The sequence below is a fragment of the Malus sylvestris genome, chromosome 10, assembly GCF_916048215.2.
Source record: "Malus sylvestris chromosome 10, drMalSylv7.2, whole genome shotgun sequence".
NCBI lineage: Eukaryota > Viridiplantae > Streptophyta > Magnoliopsida > Rosales > Rosaceae > Malus > Malus sylvestris.
This window is the reverse complement of record NC_062269.1, coordinates 13,318,218-13,337,073: the sequence shown is the minus strand read 5'-3', so window position 1 is coordinate 13,337,073 and position 18,856 is coordinate 13,318,218. Positions and strand designations below refer to the sequence as shown.

Genomic DNA, 18,856 nt, shown 5'->3' with positions numbered 1-18,856 from the left:
CCAGCACATGCTCCTCGAAATTCCCCTGATTTGGCTCTATGAATGGAAGGGGATAGTGATCCTTCCTGATTGTGGCATTTAGCTTCCTAAAATCAATGTAAATGTTCCCACCATCTTGGATTCGATTGGGCACCTGCACCATACAAGGCAGCAACCTATTAGTTGAAATATGAATTGGAATTGGAGGAGGTGGCTCACCAATGTGCTGCAATGAAGTGGCAGCACTGTCAACAGATGCACAAGGGGTACCCTCGGCCAGATTTGGTTTCTTGATGGCATGAAGTATCCCTTGTGCTTTATTCCAATTCCCTCTTCATTGGTGGTTCGAAATACATCCTTCTTAATTAATGCTGAATGTTCCTGCCCTACTTCTTTAATTACATTAATGGCAAAACAAGAATGAACATCATTAGGATTCTCAATAGATTTAGAAACTTTAAAGTTAATCATATCGCCACCAAACTCCATCGTTAACGTTCCCTTGGCCACATCAATCTTAGTTTGGGCTATTTTCATGAAAGGTCGTCCAAGTAAGATTGGCGATGGTGGAGAGTGGGATGAATCCTCCATGTCCAACACATAGAAATCTGCAGGAAAAATCAAGTGGTCTACCTACACCAAAACATCTTCCAAAACTTCTTTCAGGTATGCATTATATCGATCAGCTAATTGAATAATAACACCATCATTTTTAAGCTCTCCTAGATTCGTAGATGCATAAACAGAATATGGTATGACATTAATTGATGCACCTAAATCTAGCATAGCATGTTCAAACCTTGTATTACCAATTACACAAGGGATAGTGAAACTACCTGGATCTTTGCATTTAGGTGGCAGCTTTCTTTGCAACATTGCAGAGACATTCTCACTTACATGTACCACCTCTTTATCTCGAATCCGTTTCCTTGTTGTACAAAGCTTCTTAAAAAACTTAGCATACTTCAGAATTTGTTTGATTGCATCCATGAGCGGGATATTGACTTATACCTTCCTAAATGTCTCAAGAATGTCTTTGTCACTCTCTTCCTTATGTGTTTGCATTAATCTGCGAGGGAAAAGTACATTGGGTGGAATAGGGTTAGAATTAACCGAATTTGAACCAACCTTACCTAAATTGGCCGAATTGGAAGGTTTAGGGGGCTGCGACAAGGGTTGTTTAATCTATGTCGTGGCTTTATCTTGTTCTTCTTCCTCGAATTGCAGTTTCTCATCCTCCTTTGGCTTGATTTGGATGGTTTTGGGTTAATTCCAACTTCTCTTCCACTTCTCAACGTGATTGCCTTGGTGGTTTCAAATCCTTCCTTCGGGTTGACAACGGTTGAAATAGGCAATCTACCTTGCTCTCTGAATTGACCCATGAATTCCTCCATTTGCCCTATTTACTTATCCAACTCATCCATCTTTTTGGCTTGATTTTGCATTCCTTACGCCATAGTGGTTAATAATTGAACAATTTGATCATTATCCATGGACGAACCTGATTTTTGTTGGGCAAATTGTGGTTGGGGTTGTGTTGTTGCGTATGACCTTGGAAACATCCCAAGGGGTGGTGGCCAAAATCCTCCTTGTTGAGGTTGATGAGGCTCCCTCCACTTCATATTTGGATGATCTCTCCAGCCCGGATTGTACGTGTTTACGTATGGATCATATTTGGGCTGATTTTGGCTTTGGAATCCAATAACGTTTGCCCTTTCCCATCCTCCATTCTCGATCAATTGAGGGCACTTTTCATATTGGTGTCCTTGCATGGAACACACGCCACAGATTGTATTTTCTTGCACTTTGGGTTTGTCAACAACCTATGACACAAGAAGAGTGAGATTAGCCAATTGAGATTGAATTTCAGAAATTGCACTTACCTCATCACATGTTGTTGCCGTGGGGGCTCCCTTTGTCCAACTCCTTCATATTGTTGTGCATTCAAGGCGCGGTTGGCAATTAAAGTCTTGGCAACAATGTTTTGTCAACCAACACACCACCTGCTGAGGCATCTAGCATTTGTCATTCAATGGGAAGAAGTCCTTCGTAGAAATATTGAATGAGAAATTCTTCTTTCATTTGATGTTGGGGACATGATGCAACAAGAGTCTTGAAACGTTCATAGTACGCCGGAAAGGATTCTCCTTGATTTTGTTAAATGCCACTAATCCACTTCCTTAAAAGAATGATTCTTGATGTTGGAAAGAACTTCTCTAAGAATGCTCTTTTCATGCTCTCCCAAGAAGTGACAATTCCAGGTGCTAATTCGTACAACCAATCCTTAGCTTTTTCCAATAGAGAGAATGGAAAAGCTTTCATCTTCAATATGCTTCCATCGACGTTAACTGGGGTCATGCTTGAACAAACCACTTCAAATTCCTTTAAATGCTTGTTTGGATCCTCCATGGACAGCCCATGGTACTTGGGAATATGATGCAACAAACTGGACTTCAACTCGAATTCCTCAGTCTTGCCTTGAGCTGTCATGGGATATTGAATGCATAAGGGCACTGCATTGTCCAATCCCGAAGGGTGAGGAAAGCCGAAGTCACCATGGGTGATGTAAGGTGGTTGGAACTGAAGGCCGCTCTTGAAGCCTTCTGTCCTTCGACCCCTTAGGATTTTGGTCTAAGAATCTTTTGTAACTTCACTTGTACGTCTCTTTACAAAATCAATGAAATGATCTTTTATTCTCACATCTCCCAAGTGACTAGATAATATTTCTTTAAAAATTTCCCGTTGATTGGTAACTTGGGAATTAAACCAGTTCGATCCTTGAGGTGGTATGCCCCCTTGCCGAGAACTTTGTGAACAATTAACGGTCCTTCCCAATTCGGCAACCATTTGCCGAACTTGCGGTCTTTAATTCCCACGGGCAACATAGTTTGCCAAACTAACTCACCCTCTTCGAATGTTTTTTGTCTGACTCGCTGATTATAAGTTAGCTCGGTAATCTTTTTCTGTGCCATCAATAAATTGTAAGCATCAAACCATTTTTTTTCCAAATCTTTTAACTCTTGCCGCATAGCATGACTGTACTCGGCACTAAACAAGCTACTTTGTTTAATTGGTAACATAACGTCGTGGTCATAGGTTAACGCGTACGGAGTCGTTCCGGTTGCCAATCGGAGTGAAATTCGATAAGCCCACAATGCTTCATTTAACTTTAAATGCCACATACTAGGCCTTTCTTTTACCATTTTCTCAAGAATACCGATTAAAACCTTATTACTTGCTTTGACCTGTCTATTCGCCTGCGGGTGATACGGTGTAGACTGCTCGAGCTGAATTTTTAGATTTTCCATGTACTCCTAAAACTTGCCAGATGTAAAGATTGTACCATTATCTATTATGATTGTTTCTAGTACGCCGAATCTAGTGACGATGTTTTCTTCTACAAAATTACAAACTTATTTAGATGTTAACTCGGCATATGACTTGGCTTCGACCCATTTGGTGAAGTAATTCGTCGCAACAAGTATCTACGCATGTTTTTTTATCCCAGAAGATGGTGCAATTTTACCGATTACATCCATGGCCCATCCTCTGAAGGGCCATGGTTTTGTGACCAAATGAAGTGATTCGGCCGAAACCCTCTGTATAGGCCTATGAATTTGACACTGCACATATCCCTTTGTGTACTCGATACAATCCTTCAGAATGCTCGGCCAGAAATAACCGTGTCATCGAAGTAGCCAACACATCTTTCGTCCAGCTTGATGAGCCCCACAAATTCCTTCGTATACTTCTACCATTGCTTGAGCAGCTTCTTGTGGGCCGAGGCATAACAACAATAGCCCATCCTCACCTTTTCGATATAACTCATTTTGGTATAATACATAGTTTGTGGAATGGACCCTTGTACGTCGGTTGTGTTTTTCACCTGGGTTATCGAGATATCCAATAATCACCCTTCTCCAATCATCTGGTAATGCCTCGACAACACAAACCTCTATAGGGTCATTCCGTTCTACCAACGATGGTAAAGACATGACTCGTGTACGGATCACGTAATCACGTTGGATAACTTGCTGATTAACCAAGGCCGAATGTGCTCGTCGTGACACAGGTATTTCTCAGCCTAGTTTGCCCTCCATGAGTTGTACTCCGGAGGCTATTTGAGCTAATTCATCGGTGTCGGTGTTGAAAACTCGTGAAATGTGTTTGAAAGTAACACCGTCAAAAGATTCGGCCAAATAGCTAGCAACCATGTGATAGGGTGCCAAAGTACAACTCATGCAACAAAAGGTCCCATTAAGATGATTAATCACAAGTTCAGAATCATCTAGAATAAGGACTTGAGTGGCCCGCAAATCGTGTAAGACACCGAGATCGATGATAAGGGCTTCGTATTCAGCCTAATTATTCATCCAATCAAAATCGAGCTTGAGAGAAAAATACCAGGGGCTGTGATTTGGGGATTGAATAATGATCCCAATGCCAGCCGAGATTGAAGTACTACATCCATCAAATTACATCATCCAGTACTTATGACGTGCGTCCACCATGCCGATTTCAACGTCATTGCCCCAAACTCATACCACGAAGGATGTTGGGGCAAGAAATCAGCCAACGGTTGGCCTTTGAAAGCTTTTTAGGGCACATATTGCAAACTAAATTCGAACAGTGCCATTTTCCACTTGTCGATTCGGCTTTTTACTATTAGCCGAGTGAGCATGTAATGAATGACATCGGTCTGGGCGATGACCTGAGTGACTGATGGGAGCATGTAATGTCTGAATTTTGATGCAGCGAAAAATAAAGTGAGGCAAAGCTTCTCGACAGCGGAATAATTAATTTTTGGTGGGTTGAGATTTCGGCTAAGATAAAAAATGGCTTGTTCTTGCCTAGCATCATTGTCTTGTGCAAGAAGGCATCAGATGGATTCTTCAGCTGCCAAAATGTACAACTTAAAAGGTCTGCCACATCGTGGCGGAACCAGGACGCGTGGAGTTGTGAGGGAGACCTTGATTTGCGTAAATGCCTCCTGATGTTCTGCATGCCATTCGAAGGTGTCAAAATAATTAAGGTTCAAGAGCGTGGAGAATGCTTTCATTTTCCCTGCCGAATTAGCAATGAATCGACGGAGAAAGTTAATCTTGCCAAACAATGACTATAGTTGTTTCTTAGTCATCAGGGGTGGAGCGTTGATGGTTGCTCAAGCCTTGCTTTCGTATACCTCAATACCACGATGATGTACAAGGAATCCTAAAAAATTACCGGCTAATACGCCGAAAGCACATTTGGCGGGATTCATTTTAAGGTTGTGCTGGCACATACGCAGGAAAGCCTGACGAAGGTCATCCAGATGTGTCCGTTGATGTTTTGATTTGATTACAACATCGTTGATGTAGACTTCGACAATGGTACCAATCAAATCATGGAAAATAGTATTCATGGCTCGTTGATATGTGGCGTCGACATTCTTGAGGCCAAATGGCATGACGACCCATTCGTATATGCCGAGTGCTCCCGGGCAACGAAAAGCGGTTTTATGAACATCAGCCTTGGCGATGAAAATCTGGTTATAACCAGCTTGTCCATCCATAAAGGATACTCATCTTTAGGAGTTGCCAAGTTTAAATTTCAAAAATCAATACAGATGGGCAGGGCACCACTTTTCTTTAAAACGGGGACAATGTTTGCCAGCCATTCTACATATCGAGCTGTTTGAATAAACCCAGCTTTTAAAAGTCGAACGAGTTCATCTTTTATGTCGAGTTGTATTTCAGTTGAGAATCGTCGAGGTGGTTGGCAGAATGGTTTACACCCAAGTTTGATGTGCAATTCATGTTCGACTAGTGTGCGATCTAAACCAGGCATCTCATGGTAACTCCAAGCAAAAAAATCCTGAAATTCTCTAAGCTAGTTACAAAGCTTGATTTTTACATGTTGGGGTAATAATGCACTAATGAACAAAGGCCGTGGGTCTTCGGCCATTCCAACATTGATTTCCTTTAAATGATCCTTGACTTGAGGTTGACAATCCTCATGCTCGACTGGTGCAACCTGAACTTTATCGAGTGAAAGTACTGGGCCATTGTCTCGTTCGACCAAAATTTCGACTAAGTTGACACCCGAATTTGGTTGTTTGGAGATAATATACCAATGGGCCAGCAGTCGTTCCATGGTAGAAGAAACCACGGCCTGTCATCTGTCCTCACGGTCGTCAGACATCAATATCTGTGATCAATCGGCCAATCAGTCTCCACGCCTATCTCGATTGCTTTCTATACTGAAATTCGAGTCGGTCATCCTTCCTCGTTCAAACCTTGTAGGGTAATGTAGCCAACGTGATCATCATAATACCGTGCTTGAATCATATTGGCTTCAAAAGGTTGATTGTTGGCCAGATGCACCACAACAGATTTACTGTCCCAAAAAATGAGAACCTGATATAGTGAAGAGGGAATGCAGTTTGTTTGATGGATCCAATCCCGACCGAGCAATGCATTGTACTCAATCTTAGAGTCGACGAAAAAGAATACGGTCATGTGATTGCGACCTGCCACGCTCACCTCCAAAGGAAGCACTTCTTTGGTCTGAGACTTGTCATCGACGAAGCTACTAATAGTTATTCCTGATGGGATGAGTTCGTTGTTGGACCGTCGTAGTGCATTCATAATGGATACTGGCATGATATTAACCGTAGCCCCACAATCAATGAAGATTTTAGAGATTGGATAACCTTCAATATGAGCCGTGACGTGCAACGGCTTCAAATGTTAAAGATTAACCGAAAAAGAGCGGGGAAACAGTGTGGCCAAAGTTGCTTTAAGTTTGTCAGCTTCACTCGCTTGCTTATGGTCTTCGGTAGCGATGAAATCAACTTGTGTTGCTTCCTCGGCAACCACATCCCCATCCAAGGAATTTGGTTGGGGTGTAGTTGGTTGAAATTCAGCCGATAGGACATGGACCATGCTGATTTCCATATTGTCGATGACTGAATGGCCCATCGAGTCTTGGTCGTCGTCCGCTGGGTTATCGAGTACGGTATCATGCTTTTGGGCTTCCTCGACCTGGTCATCTCTCGCCTCATCGGGTACCTGCTCTTGTGGTATGTCAACTGAACCTGTTTCATTCTGGCTATCATCTTCGAGCTCGATCATTGCTGGGGCTTGATTTTGTCCTTACAGTGCTTTACAGGCTCGTTCTTCATAGGCGATTCGAGCGTTCCTTGTGTCTAGGTAGGCATCCAAACATGCCACACGATCATTTTCATCGGCCGTAAGGCCGAAAAGAGATACAGCTGAGAAGACTTCGAAATGATGTCGTAAGTACTGAAGGTCTTTGAAAAATAAAGGGAGCTCGGCAGTGTCTATGTCCGTATACGGGTCAACCTCGAAGCAGAAGAACCGAGCTTCTCGTATGTTCTGGAACCTGGCCTTCATTGCTCGGTCAGTAGTTTTCTGAATAATCTGTTCAACATCAGGGCAAGTGAGTTCCAGGTCGAGAGCTTCTTGCGATGCCTTGGGTAAGCCATACAAGTCATTGGCAGAATGTGTCTTGTGAAACTCTCGCATGTACTCCAAGGATTCTCCGAGGAATGGATAATGTAAATTTCGTCAGACTCTTATCAACGGCTCTTGCTGGGGTAGTGGGGGAAGCTTATTTTCGGCTTCTTGTCTGAAATGCTCAAAACGAGCTTTCATTTCCCTAGGCCGAATGAGGAGTTTGATTCGCTTCTCGGATTCTTCAATGGTGGTTTAAAATTCACAATCAATTACCTTTTTCCCTTGAAGTAATTCGGCCATGATTGTTGGGGTTTGTTGATAATTTCCGCTTCCTGCTGCTTCTTTCGGCTGGGATTTGGTAGCCGAAGTGGCTTGTGCTGCCTGTCGTCAAGCTATGCAGTCTATCCACTGGCGTCGATGTTTCTGAGATTTAGATAATGCAATATACACGCAAGTAAGAGAATTGTAACTATACCAACCTTGGTCGCGTGGTTTAGGTGGCTTGAGGGTTTTCTGATTCGTCGATGAACTCGAGCTGTGGAGTTACGTGAGTAATAATCCTCATTATAAAATGGCACGTCAAAATCAAGACGCCGTCTAGCTGAAGGGGGCGTCTGTTCGTGTTTGAGGGCTAAGCCTATCGAACACCTTCTAGCGTTGGCCTCCGCCGAGTTTCTTTGAAGATGTTGCCACGACTTTGGATGGTAGTCATGGTGTCAAAGCCTGAGGTAGTTTCACCTTTAGCTCAGTTAGGATGACGCATGCTTTACAACGGCTACATAAAACCATCGGTCCCTTAGCTTCCTTTGCACTGCTGTCTGACATGGATTCGACTATGGCCAGTCCTAAAAACTCTATAGGTGGCTCGTTTGAAAATAGATCAATCTTGAGTCACGGCCAAGAGTTCTGCTTTAAGACGTGTTGTATTGGAACAAACTCGGCCTTCCCTTTCCCTTTATTTTTGGTCAAATGAGCATCTACCATGCCAATTGTTGTCGAAGGAAAAGGATCAACGTCGACAGTCATCTTTTTCTCAGGAAATTTTAACTTGCCTGTATCAATCCAACTTTGAATAGCATTACAAAACACAACGCAGTTGTTTATGGTATGCTTATTCGAATTATGGTATTTCCAATACGCCTTTCCTTTCAACTCTTCGGCCTTAAGAATGTTATGTTCTAGCCAAAGTTTGATGATCTTTGCCATCAGCAATTGGTCGAAGATTGCATCGGCCTTGGTGATATCAAAAGTGTAAACTTTTGATGTTTTAACCGTCTCTTCAGCAACCGAGCGGGTTTTAGCATCCTTGGAGTTAATGTGAGCAATGCCTTGCAAATGTACGATATACCTGACAATATCTCGACCACGTCCACACTAACATATTGGGGATCATCACCTTCGGCTGATGCGTAGTTCACCATAGGATTTTTATAAATCGTTCCCCAATATGGGGACTTCGAGATCTTTTCCTCTCGGAGCAAATAATCATATTGCTCAACGTGTTGGGCCAGTTCGTACATATCTCGGAATTTTGCCCCTAGGAATTTCTTTTTGTACTCCACGTCTAGCCCATTCAAAGCAAGCTTAACAAATTCGACTTCGGGTAAAGGGACTCGGCACCAATTCTTGGCCGATTTAAACCTTGTAAGGTACTTCATTGGTGACTCATCAGACGTTTGAACCATCCTAACCAATGAAGAAACTGACATTTTCCATCCCCGGGCAATAGAATTGCTCGTTGAATTTCTCGACCAATTCCTCCCAACTTTGGATAGAACTAGGTGGAAGGTTGATGTACCATGCGAATGTCGAGCCCGTCAATGAAAATTTGAATAGTCGCAGTTTATGGAAGTCACTATTGACATCTCCACACTGCGCGGTGAACCGGGCCACATGTTTAAATGAGGATAGGGACGATTCTCCAGCAAAAAGGCTGAAATCTGGGATCTTAAAGCCTTTATGATATTCGAACTTTTCTACATAAGTTGGGTATGGATGGATGAATTTCGGGAACTTTAGCCCCTTTTTAAAGGTCGAATCGATCTTTCTTTGGACTTCAATCATATCGACCCATCTTGCCTCCACTATCTGGTTGGATCCATCTGATCTACTACTTGATCCTCCTCTTTTTTCTAAGTTAATCGTTTTGAGCCGAGTAGATCCTGTTTCGGCCTGTAGCGAATTACTTTTGAGTGGAAGCTGGCAGGACTGACCAGCAACCCCCTTTCGAAGACTCTGCTAACTAATAATTCGAGTAATTTGGTGTGTGTATCACCATTACTTCATATCACCGCGAGTAAACTGTTCATTTTTTGGATAACTATTTGTTCAACATGCCGAGATTGCTCATCAAGTAGTCTTCGAATAAACGATCTAGTTGGAGGGTCAGAGCCTTCACCACCATCTTCGTCACAATCCTCCACTATCTCTTCAATGAAAACACCTGCGGTTCTGTTGGGGACTTCTATATTTCGAGGCTGGGTACCGAGACAAACTTCCTTTTCTCGGTGTGTCACATTTGCAGCCTCCAGTGTCACAGCAATAAGAGGATTTTGTGCAAGTAACACTTCTTGTCCAGGACTCTGAACTAGCAGATCAGCCGTTGACTTTCCCATGATTGTTTTCTTTTTAGCCGATCGTGTTTCGACGGTCATGAACTTCGTAGTTTTAGCACTCGGTCCCACTGGGCGTGCCAAAATTTTTACCCTAAAAATTACCAAGCCTACGTGGCGCGCAGGCCAATTAACTAATGAGCTAACTACGTCATTCGGTTGTATACGGGCATGCTAACTCGTTGGCCGAGTTCGACTAAGGATTAAAATATGTTGATGTTGCGTCGCATGCGCTGCTAACTTCTCGATCTTGTGATTGCGGCCAAGGAAGGAACACGCCTCGGCCTTCGGGGTCCAGAGCCTGAAGACAATGCTGCTAGTTCTGCGAAGTTCACAAATCGTCGGTGTCAGATTCGGTCACGGTGATTATATTTATAAGAGTATAAGCACGCCGAATCGACACCAAACTATATGGACACAAATATTCAAAACAAATGTACGTCTTAATCATAAATGTGGTTCAGCCGTCAGAATGCCGAACTCTAAACCCAACTTGTGAGTATCTAATCATAAAACCACTTAACGTTCAATGCGCCAAGTGTAGTGATTCGTAACACCTCAGTTCATCGAGAAGGCTCGTGAGATGACCTCTGCCAAAAAGGATTCGAAAACCCTTCTCGACCGAGACTTGGATAGATAATCAGTCGGCCTTGACGCAATGTTGTTTCTCCAAACTGAAGGTGCTTCGCGGTTAGCTGATTCTATAATGGCAGTGCTGTTTATCCAAACTGAATATGTTCACCAGTTGCCTTCACAATGCTGATATCTAAACTGAAAATGTTCACCGATTGCCTTCTCAGTGCTGTTTATCCAAACTGAAGATGTGTTGGCGAAAAAGAAACTAAACATCTCAAGGTTGTTGAGAAGTTTCGCGTAGAACGAGGGTTTGCGCAGGGCAGTTTGTGTGTTGAATTGGAGAGGCCTGAATATGTGTTCATCCTCTGTATTTATAGTAGCGAACCTACTTCCGGCTGAGTTAGAACTTTACCCGGACTAGGACTCCTCATCCTGATCTAACTAAGACTTGGCCAATCCTACTTTAATTATGACTTTGAACACATCTCCACAATGAACCAGATTCTTTCTGTGTTCCTTATTGCCCTTAGATTTAACACTCTTGGAGGTTCAAGGATTCATCTAAATCAATCATTCTCACAAAGGGACTTGATCGACAAAGGTCTTGATAACTCCCAATACCCAGTCGGCCCATGATCCCTGTTACAACCGCTGGGTCAAAAGTCTCGACCCATTTGTTACCTTTGGCCCAAAATAATGTTTTGGACCTAAACAGAATCATAAGCTTTAAATCCAGTATTTACCCGTAGATTTTCATTGAGATGTGACGAGTCAAAACCATGTTAAAAAAGGTGTCTTTGAACCCGTGAACTGGTGCAATTTTTCTTTTTCTGCACATACTTCTGTTTTAACTCATGACTTCTGTCCATGACTCGCGTATAAGGAAAGGTCGAATTCCGAACTTATCTCTCAACTTCGGAGCTCGGCTTTTAACAAACTTTACAGCGTTGGAAAGATTCTTCTTGAAGCTTTAAAACGAGTATAAATTCATAAATTTTCACCGAGATTTGATTAGGAAAAAAGCTGCTCGTTTTGTGTCCACAAACTAGAACAAACTTTTGTTTTCTGCAGTTTCTTTTTGTTAGGGAAGTTGAAAAGTGATTTTATCTTACTACTAAATTAATGAAATTGGGTTCCACCATTAAGCCAATTGACAATATAAGAAGTAGCCCAAGACCATATAAGCCTATAGCAAACTTTATCCCTCACCGACGTGGGACAACTTGTCTCTCACATTTCAACTCTCAACATGCCCTCGCACGTGTGGCCGATTTTTAAACCTACACGTGAACAAGAACTGGATGATGCATGAGCACGTGTGGGCCTTGAGCTTTCACACGAGAAACAACCTGCTCTGATAGCATGATGAAATTGCGATTCCACCATTAAACCAATTGGCAATATGGGGAGTAACCAAAGACCATATAAGCCCATAGCAAATTTTGTCCTTCACCAATGTAGGACACCTTGTCTCTCACATTTCATCTCTCAACATAAATGTTTGGTTTGTTTGTCATGTCCTTTTACTCTAACGTTCAGCTTTAGACACGTCGGTGCCTTAGAGCTTGGGAAAGCTAAGGAAGATATTTTAGCTTGTCTGGAGTCAAGGTAGGGGATTTAGAGATTAATAATTAAGTAGAACGATATAAGTTAATTATTTACTTACATTGATAAATTCGTGTACTTATGTTTCTATTATTGATTGAGTAATTTGCTTATACTATATTATTGAATTATGAATTGATATCCTTGATGGATATCATTGTGATGGTGTTTATGAAGTTAATTATTTAACTTGGTGTTGGCATAGGATGTTTCTATTATGGATAAATATTGCATTTCGTCACATATATATTGGAGTGAAGGAGTTTGTTATTATATGAATATCATTGTGATGGTGTTATGATGTTAATTATTTAACATTTCAACACTTAATTATTTAACATCTTATGTTAGATATATCTAACAAATATCATTGTGATGGTTTTTATGAAGTTAATTATTTAACACTTCAACACTTAATTATTTAACACCTTATATTAGATATATCTAACATGTTCTTCCATATATACATTATCACTATAAAGATGGTGAGAATGAGACTACTTGAGTACATTTACAATCCTTTCAAGACAATTTATGGGATGGTTATACCAAGTTAGGAAACATTAGTCTTCGGCTTTTCTTTGTCAAGTTTTGGATAGCGTTTGCAAATATATCGGTAAACAATTATATAATGAATATAAATTGATTGATTTAAGCCATTTGATCTAGGTTTAAATAAAATAGCATTGCCCACTATTTTGGAAAATTTCATATCCCTTAATTGGAATTTGAGAGTTTTGGAGGAAACTCTTAGCAGGGTATAGGGGTTAAATAAAATAGCACTGCTCACTATTTTGGCAAATTCCATATCCCTCACTTGGAATTTGAGAGTTTTGGAGGAAACTCTTAGTAGGGTATGATAGGCTCACCATTACTAAGCCCGTCTCAGAATAATATCTTATTGGCTATCATTAATAATAATGAGAGAGTAACTCTTGCTCATTACATCTCTTCTAAGTATCCATCTTATTTGGCATCTAGAGAATATATGCCTCAAAATAATATCATATTGGCATTGTTTCACTTAGTTAAGTCATTTTCACCATGCTAGTTTTTATAGGGGTTCGAGAATGACCTAAGAATAATATCATATTGGCCATAATTGTTGCCTACCTTCACAACATCAAATGTATAATAGTAGACTCTTTCAGTAAGTGTGATACCATGTGTTCCCCATCATTGGGTGAAGCACTATGCACCATCTAACCTTCGTAAGAGGGCTACCGATGGTGGAAGGCAACCAAAGAGTGTTCAAAGCACTCTCACGTTTGTCAACTTACTTTTAGTTTGGTTGAGGGTTTTTGGTCTCACCACATATAAGCTTGCATTTTAATCGCATTAAAACAATTTGGTCCTATCACAACTATTGGGCGATGTGATTGATTTAGTAGCATATGATATGATGAGTCAATATTTTATTATATATTTTACCCTAATATTAGTAATAATTTATTGGTTATTTTGGTATGATTTTGATATTTTGCTTTATATTTTTAACATAGGACATTCGACTTCCTCTGGAGCAAAAAGTAACCAAACGGATGAATTTTGGAGTGATTCTAATTGGAGGATGTTTGTGAGACTTTTAAGATGATTGTGTCAAAGTTTCAAATTTTTCTACTTAGCCGTTTGACCGTGGTGATGAAATTAAGGCTTAGCGCACAGCTTTCCCAAATTGACGTTACTAGACGTTTTGGGTATTTGAAAGGTCAAGAGAGCATATTTTGATTAAGATTCCTTTTGAGGATTTGTACGGGACTTCTTCATCTTTTAAAAGAGATCTTTTGGGACCAAATTGGAGTTGATGTGGTCGGTCAAAAGATTTATTTTCTGAGAAGTCCGAATTTCAGTTTAAATAGGAAACCATTTATTTTCTGTTTTATTATTTTATTATGTTTCCTAGTTTTATTCTAAGACCTTTTAGGGTTTTATTTTGTATTAGTATAAGTAAGATATTTAGCCATTAGGTTAAAGAGGGAAAAAGGAGGAGAACGCACACACTACTTTGGAGGATTCAAGTTTATTTTCAAGGTGTTTTCTGTCCATATCTTTAATAATATTTTGTTTTATGATTGTTCGTAACTAGTTTTGTTTGCTAGGGCGAGGCCACAAGCCTTGGCAAGAATATGTAGTTTCTTTTCAATTTACTTATGATATTATGCATGAAAGTTTTGAATTATTAATTACTGTACTTTAAACTATCTAATTGTCTTGATGATTGGCCACCATTAGGGTATTTAGAAAAGTAATTTCATACAATTTTGGCGGAGGGCTATCGCTGAAATTGGCGCTGGCTTCTTGTGATTAATATGTGTAACTTCTTAGGATGGACGACACGTCTTAAGGGTTGTATGGTTTTTCAAAAGGATTTCACAAAACTGAATGAGTTTGGCATGTTCACATTCGATCTAGACGCCACGGACGGGTTGCATGTTAGATATACGTTCTATGTTGTAGGTTCCAAGTAGGGCATACTTTAGGAAAACCTAACCTTCAAATATGCATGTGTAATTCATAAGTAATTGGAAAAACTACGTAGGATTGTTAAGGTGACGGCGGAACCCTAGTGCTCAAATTTATTTTCAAAACTATTTTCTTTTGATTTTTTATTATGTTGCTAATTTATTTAATTGTTTTTAATTACATTCGTTTTTAATATTTTAGGTCATAAAACCACCCTCTTCCAAACTTTGTTTTCAAATAGTTAATTAAGATTTGGTTTTAGCATAAATTATTCATTCAATCCATGTGGAGATCGACCTTGCTTGAGCTGCTATACTACGATAACCTTGTACTCTCGCAAGTATTTTAAAGTGTTTTTATCCCTACTTTTCCAAATGGTAAAATCCCTATCATGATACTCCCCTTATTTATGTAAAATGGATTTTGAAGCGAGAGTATATAGTACTACTAATAAAAGCTTTGCATTCTATGATGGACTTATATAGTTGCCTTAGGGCCACTTATATAGTTGCCTTAGGGCCTTAGATGATTATGAACATTTGATTTGATCAAGCATAAGCCTAGTGTTAGATCTCAGTCTAGAGAGATTGATTGATTTTAATTACTTTTTTAATCAAATAAAACTGTGTCTCCCTATTTGGTGTGGAACCCAACTACTCTAATTTGCATGCATATCAAATAAAACATTAAAAGAGTATATAAAGTAAAGAAAAGCTTATGCCCTTTCACAACATACTTGATCTAATAAAATTACACCCAAAACCAAAACTACACATTTCTATGGTTCAAACAATTTTGATTGACGGCCAACTACAAAGCTCAATTATCGTGGTTTAGGTTAATCAAGGATGCTCTCCTAAGGACCACTTTTTGATGTCTCGTGAGGGACTAATTTATCGTAGCTGTTAGATTAATCAATCGGTTGAGATTCTTAGTAACTTATTTTAACACATTACACTCGATTAAAAACAAAAGAACTTTGTGCATTGTTTGACGGCAAAGCTCTATTCTTTCTCCTACCCCACCTTTTCACACACCCTACTAAAACACTAGATAGGTCATCTTCAATGGAGGAAAACAAGATGATAGTTTTCTAGTGGATCAGGAAAACTTGTTTTACATGGAGGGATTTTTCAAATGGAGTTTTAACGAAAAGGGTTTGGCACTATTCATTCTTAATCAAAAGGACATTTTGTGTATGAAAAGTCCATAATGGATCAAACTGTTTTCTTTACTTACTCTTATGCCATTTTTATTATTATAGTGGGGTCCACAATGATGTTGACATTTCCGTCTAGAAATACATTATTTTACATGATGCTATTCAACTTATGCTATTTTGCTACCATCTTCTCATGCTTCCATCATGTTGTCGATGTTATGCAGCTCTTCTTCTGTCAAATTGTTCCAGTACTGTTCATCTTCTTCTACCAGCTCAGCATCTTTTTCTCTATTTTCTTTCACCCTATAGTACATTTCTGCTGTTTCTTCTTTGAAATTTTAAGGCTTCCAATAGAGCTGATAACTGATCCTTGTCTTGCTGTAAATATACCTTTCTTCTTCTTTTGCTACTAATACCATATCATACCTAAAGTCTTCAAACTCATCTAAGACAAACATTTGGATCCCTCGAAATTTTAGAATACTTTTGTATGAAAGAGTCCACTTGTGTGGAGACATAGGGGATAGTCTAAAGGACTCTTCATTAATCATGGCTATGCCTAGCTTTCTCCTTATGCATATGTACATACCAATCTGGAGGGCTACTAATAAAACTTATGCAAATTTCTTTCCACTTTTCTAGATAATCTTCTGCTACTTTTATAAGCTTTTCAGGAAATGATTCTAATTGGGAAATATGGTTAATAAAATATTTTATCAAGATAGCCTAACTTTAATAGTAAGGCAGGGGGTAACTTCTACCACATTATATTTTTTCTGATGCTCATAACTAAAATGTCATGGTCTAAAATCTCTCATGTTAATCATGGCCACAGTTATGTTAACCTCTGGCTTACAAATACAATTCTTTGTACTATCACAAAGACGTGGTGGATACATCTTTGTAATAATATCTATCTATGGTTTTGGATCAAAGATGGACTGATACAAAGCACATTCTAATTGTAATTGTAACTCCTTCATGGACTATGATGCTCTACTCAGGATCTCATTTTGCATATCTGGTGGATTATTCTCAATTTTGCTTTTGAAATTTCTTTTAATAAAATATCATCTAATATTAAGTCTTAAGATATATTCCTACGAAAACTTTCATATTTTTCTTGTTCTTCTTTGTCACTCAGAATCTAATGCTGCTCATTATTTTGATGTCGCTCCATTTCAATGTCTTTTTCTAAGACCTCAATCTTAATTTCTTCTACGGGTTCATTAGTCTCTTGTTCTATGGGTTTAATAACCTCTTTTCCTTTATACTTATGTTGATCAATTTCTAAACCTATCTTCAATTCTCTTTTCAAGGTGTCACTTGCCTTTTGCTGCATTCTAAGAGATTGGAGTTCTTGGTTCATTTTGGTAAACTTACCAAGTAATGACTCATGGTCCCTAAAGAGGACTTGAAGGTTGTGCTCAAGAGAATGAATATGATGCTGGCTTTGATGTAAATTAAAATTAAAACTATCAAACTCTTGTTCCAAGGCTCTAATTAATTTTTCATGACCTAACCTCATGCTTGGCTGCTTGATTTGGATATTCCAAAAATTATTTAAGAGAACATGTTGCATATCAGAAAGCCCTGGTGCTCTTGCCATTAAAGTTGAAAGTAGGTACTGGTGGTGATGTTGGTCTGCTTATGCTATTTTGGAATCCACTAAATGGTGGAGGTTGATGGTGCATCATTATGCTACTGAAAGATGCTCTTCTGCCTTGTGGTCTTAAGCTATTTGAGGATGATAGTCCACGATATTTCATACATGTTCAATAAATTAATCTTGATAAGATATCGGCAATGTATTGTCATTACCTTTTATATGTTCAAAAATTAGTTTAAAACAATTTCCTGTAATTGAATCAACAAAATTAACCCATCTTCGGGCTGCCTGTTTATTAGCATGTATCTTGTTATAATGAGAAACTATATTTTGACAATATGTTCTAATCGTAAATACTTCATTATGTAAAAATAAAGAAAATACTTCAAGTGAATTAATTATCCCTAAAATTTCTAAATCTATTGATGGTAATCTTGATAGTACATCACTAAATTTTCCTGACGATTATTTACAAACTTGTTCGTCAGACTTTGGTGACTCCTTATGTTTTTTCTGGTATAGTATACATGTCCATCCTAATGATGAAGCATCTGTTTCAACTATCTTGTAACTATCATCTAATGGTAATGTTCATGGTTTAAATTGAGTAATTTCTTCCTTTATATTTTGAACTAATTTTATATCTTCACTATTAAAATATTTTTGTCTTGTTTTGCTAGTTTTACTATTTAATACTGCTATTTTTCTTCCTAAATTAGGGATAAAATTTCTTGCATAATTTAACAATCCTAAAAATGCTTGTAACTATTTCTTATCTTCTAATTTGTCTGGAAATTCTAACACCTTTTTAGCTATATGATCTTGTAATTGTATTGTACTTGACTTGATATACATTCCTAAAAATTCTATATCTTACTTTTCTAATGCTATTTTATTTTTGCTAATCACAATTCCATTATTGATAAATTCTTGTAATACTATCTCTAAATGTTTCCTATGTTCATTTTTATTTTTACTATGTACTAAAATATCATCTATATAAACACTACAAAAATTATCATATTTTTTGAAAATTTGATCCGTCTTTCTTTCAAAGATTGAAGGAGCATTTTTAAGTCCAAATGGCATAACTAGCCACTCAAATTGTCCTTCTAGACAAGTAAAAGTTGTCCACTCAATTGATTCTTCCACTAATCGTATTTGCCAAAATCCCGATTTACAATCAAATTTGTTAAAATATTTACTCTCTTGAATTTTATTTATAAACTCATCTTTATTTGGTAACTTATAACTATCTTTATATGTATTATCATTTAATCTCTTGTAATTATAAACTATTCTAGCCTTACCTCTCTTTAATTCTGAATGTTTTCTCACAATAAATGTTACTGATCTATGTCTAGACTTAGATGGTCTAATTACTTTTAAATTT

General features: G+C 38.7%; 1 protein-coding gene across 1 annotated transcript; it reads right to left on the bottom strand.

Moving 5' to 3' along the window:
- Positions 1-2,675: 2,675 nt before the first annotated feature.
- Positions 2,676-3,287, bottom strand: LOC126584254 (uncharacterized). Its single transcript, XM_050248694.1, has one exon. It carries the CDS (start codon positions 3,285-3,287, stop codon positions 2,676-2,678), a length of 612 nt encoding a protein of 203 aa, XP_050104651.1.
- Positions 3,288-18,856: the final 15,569 nt, after the last annotated feature.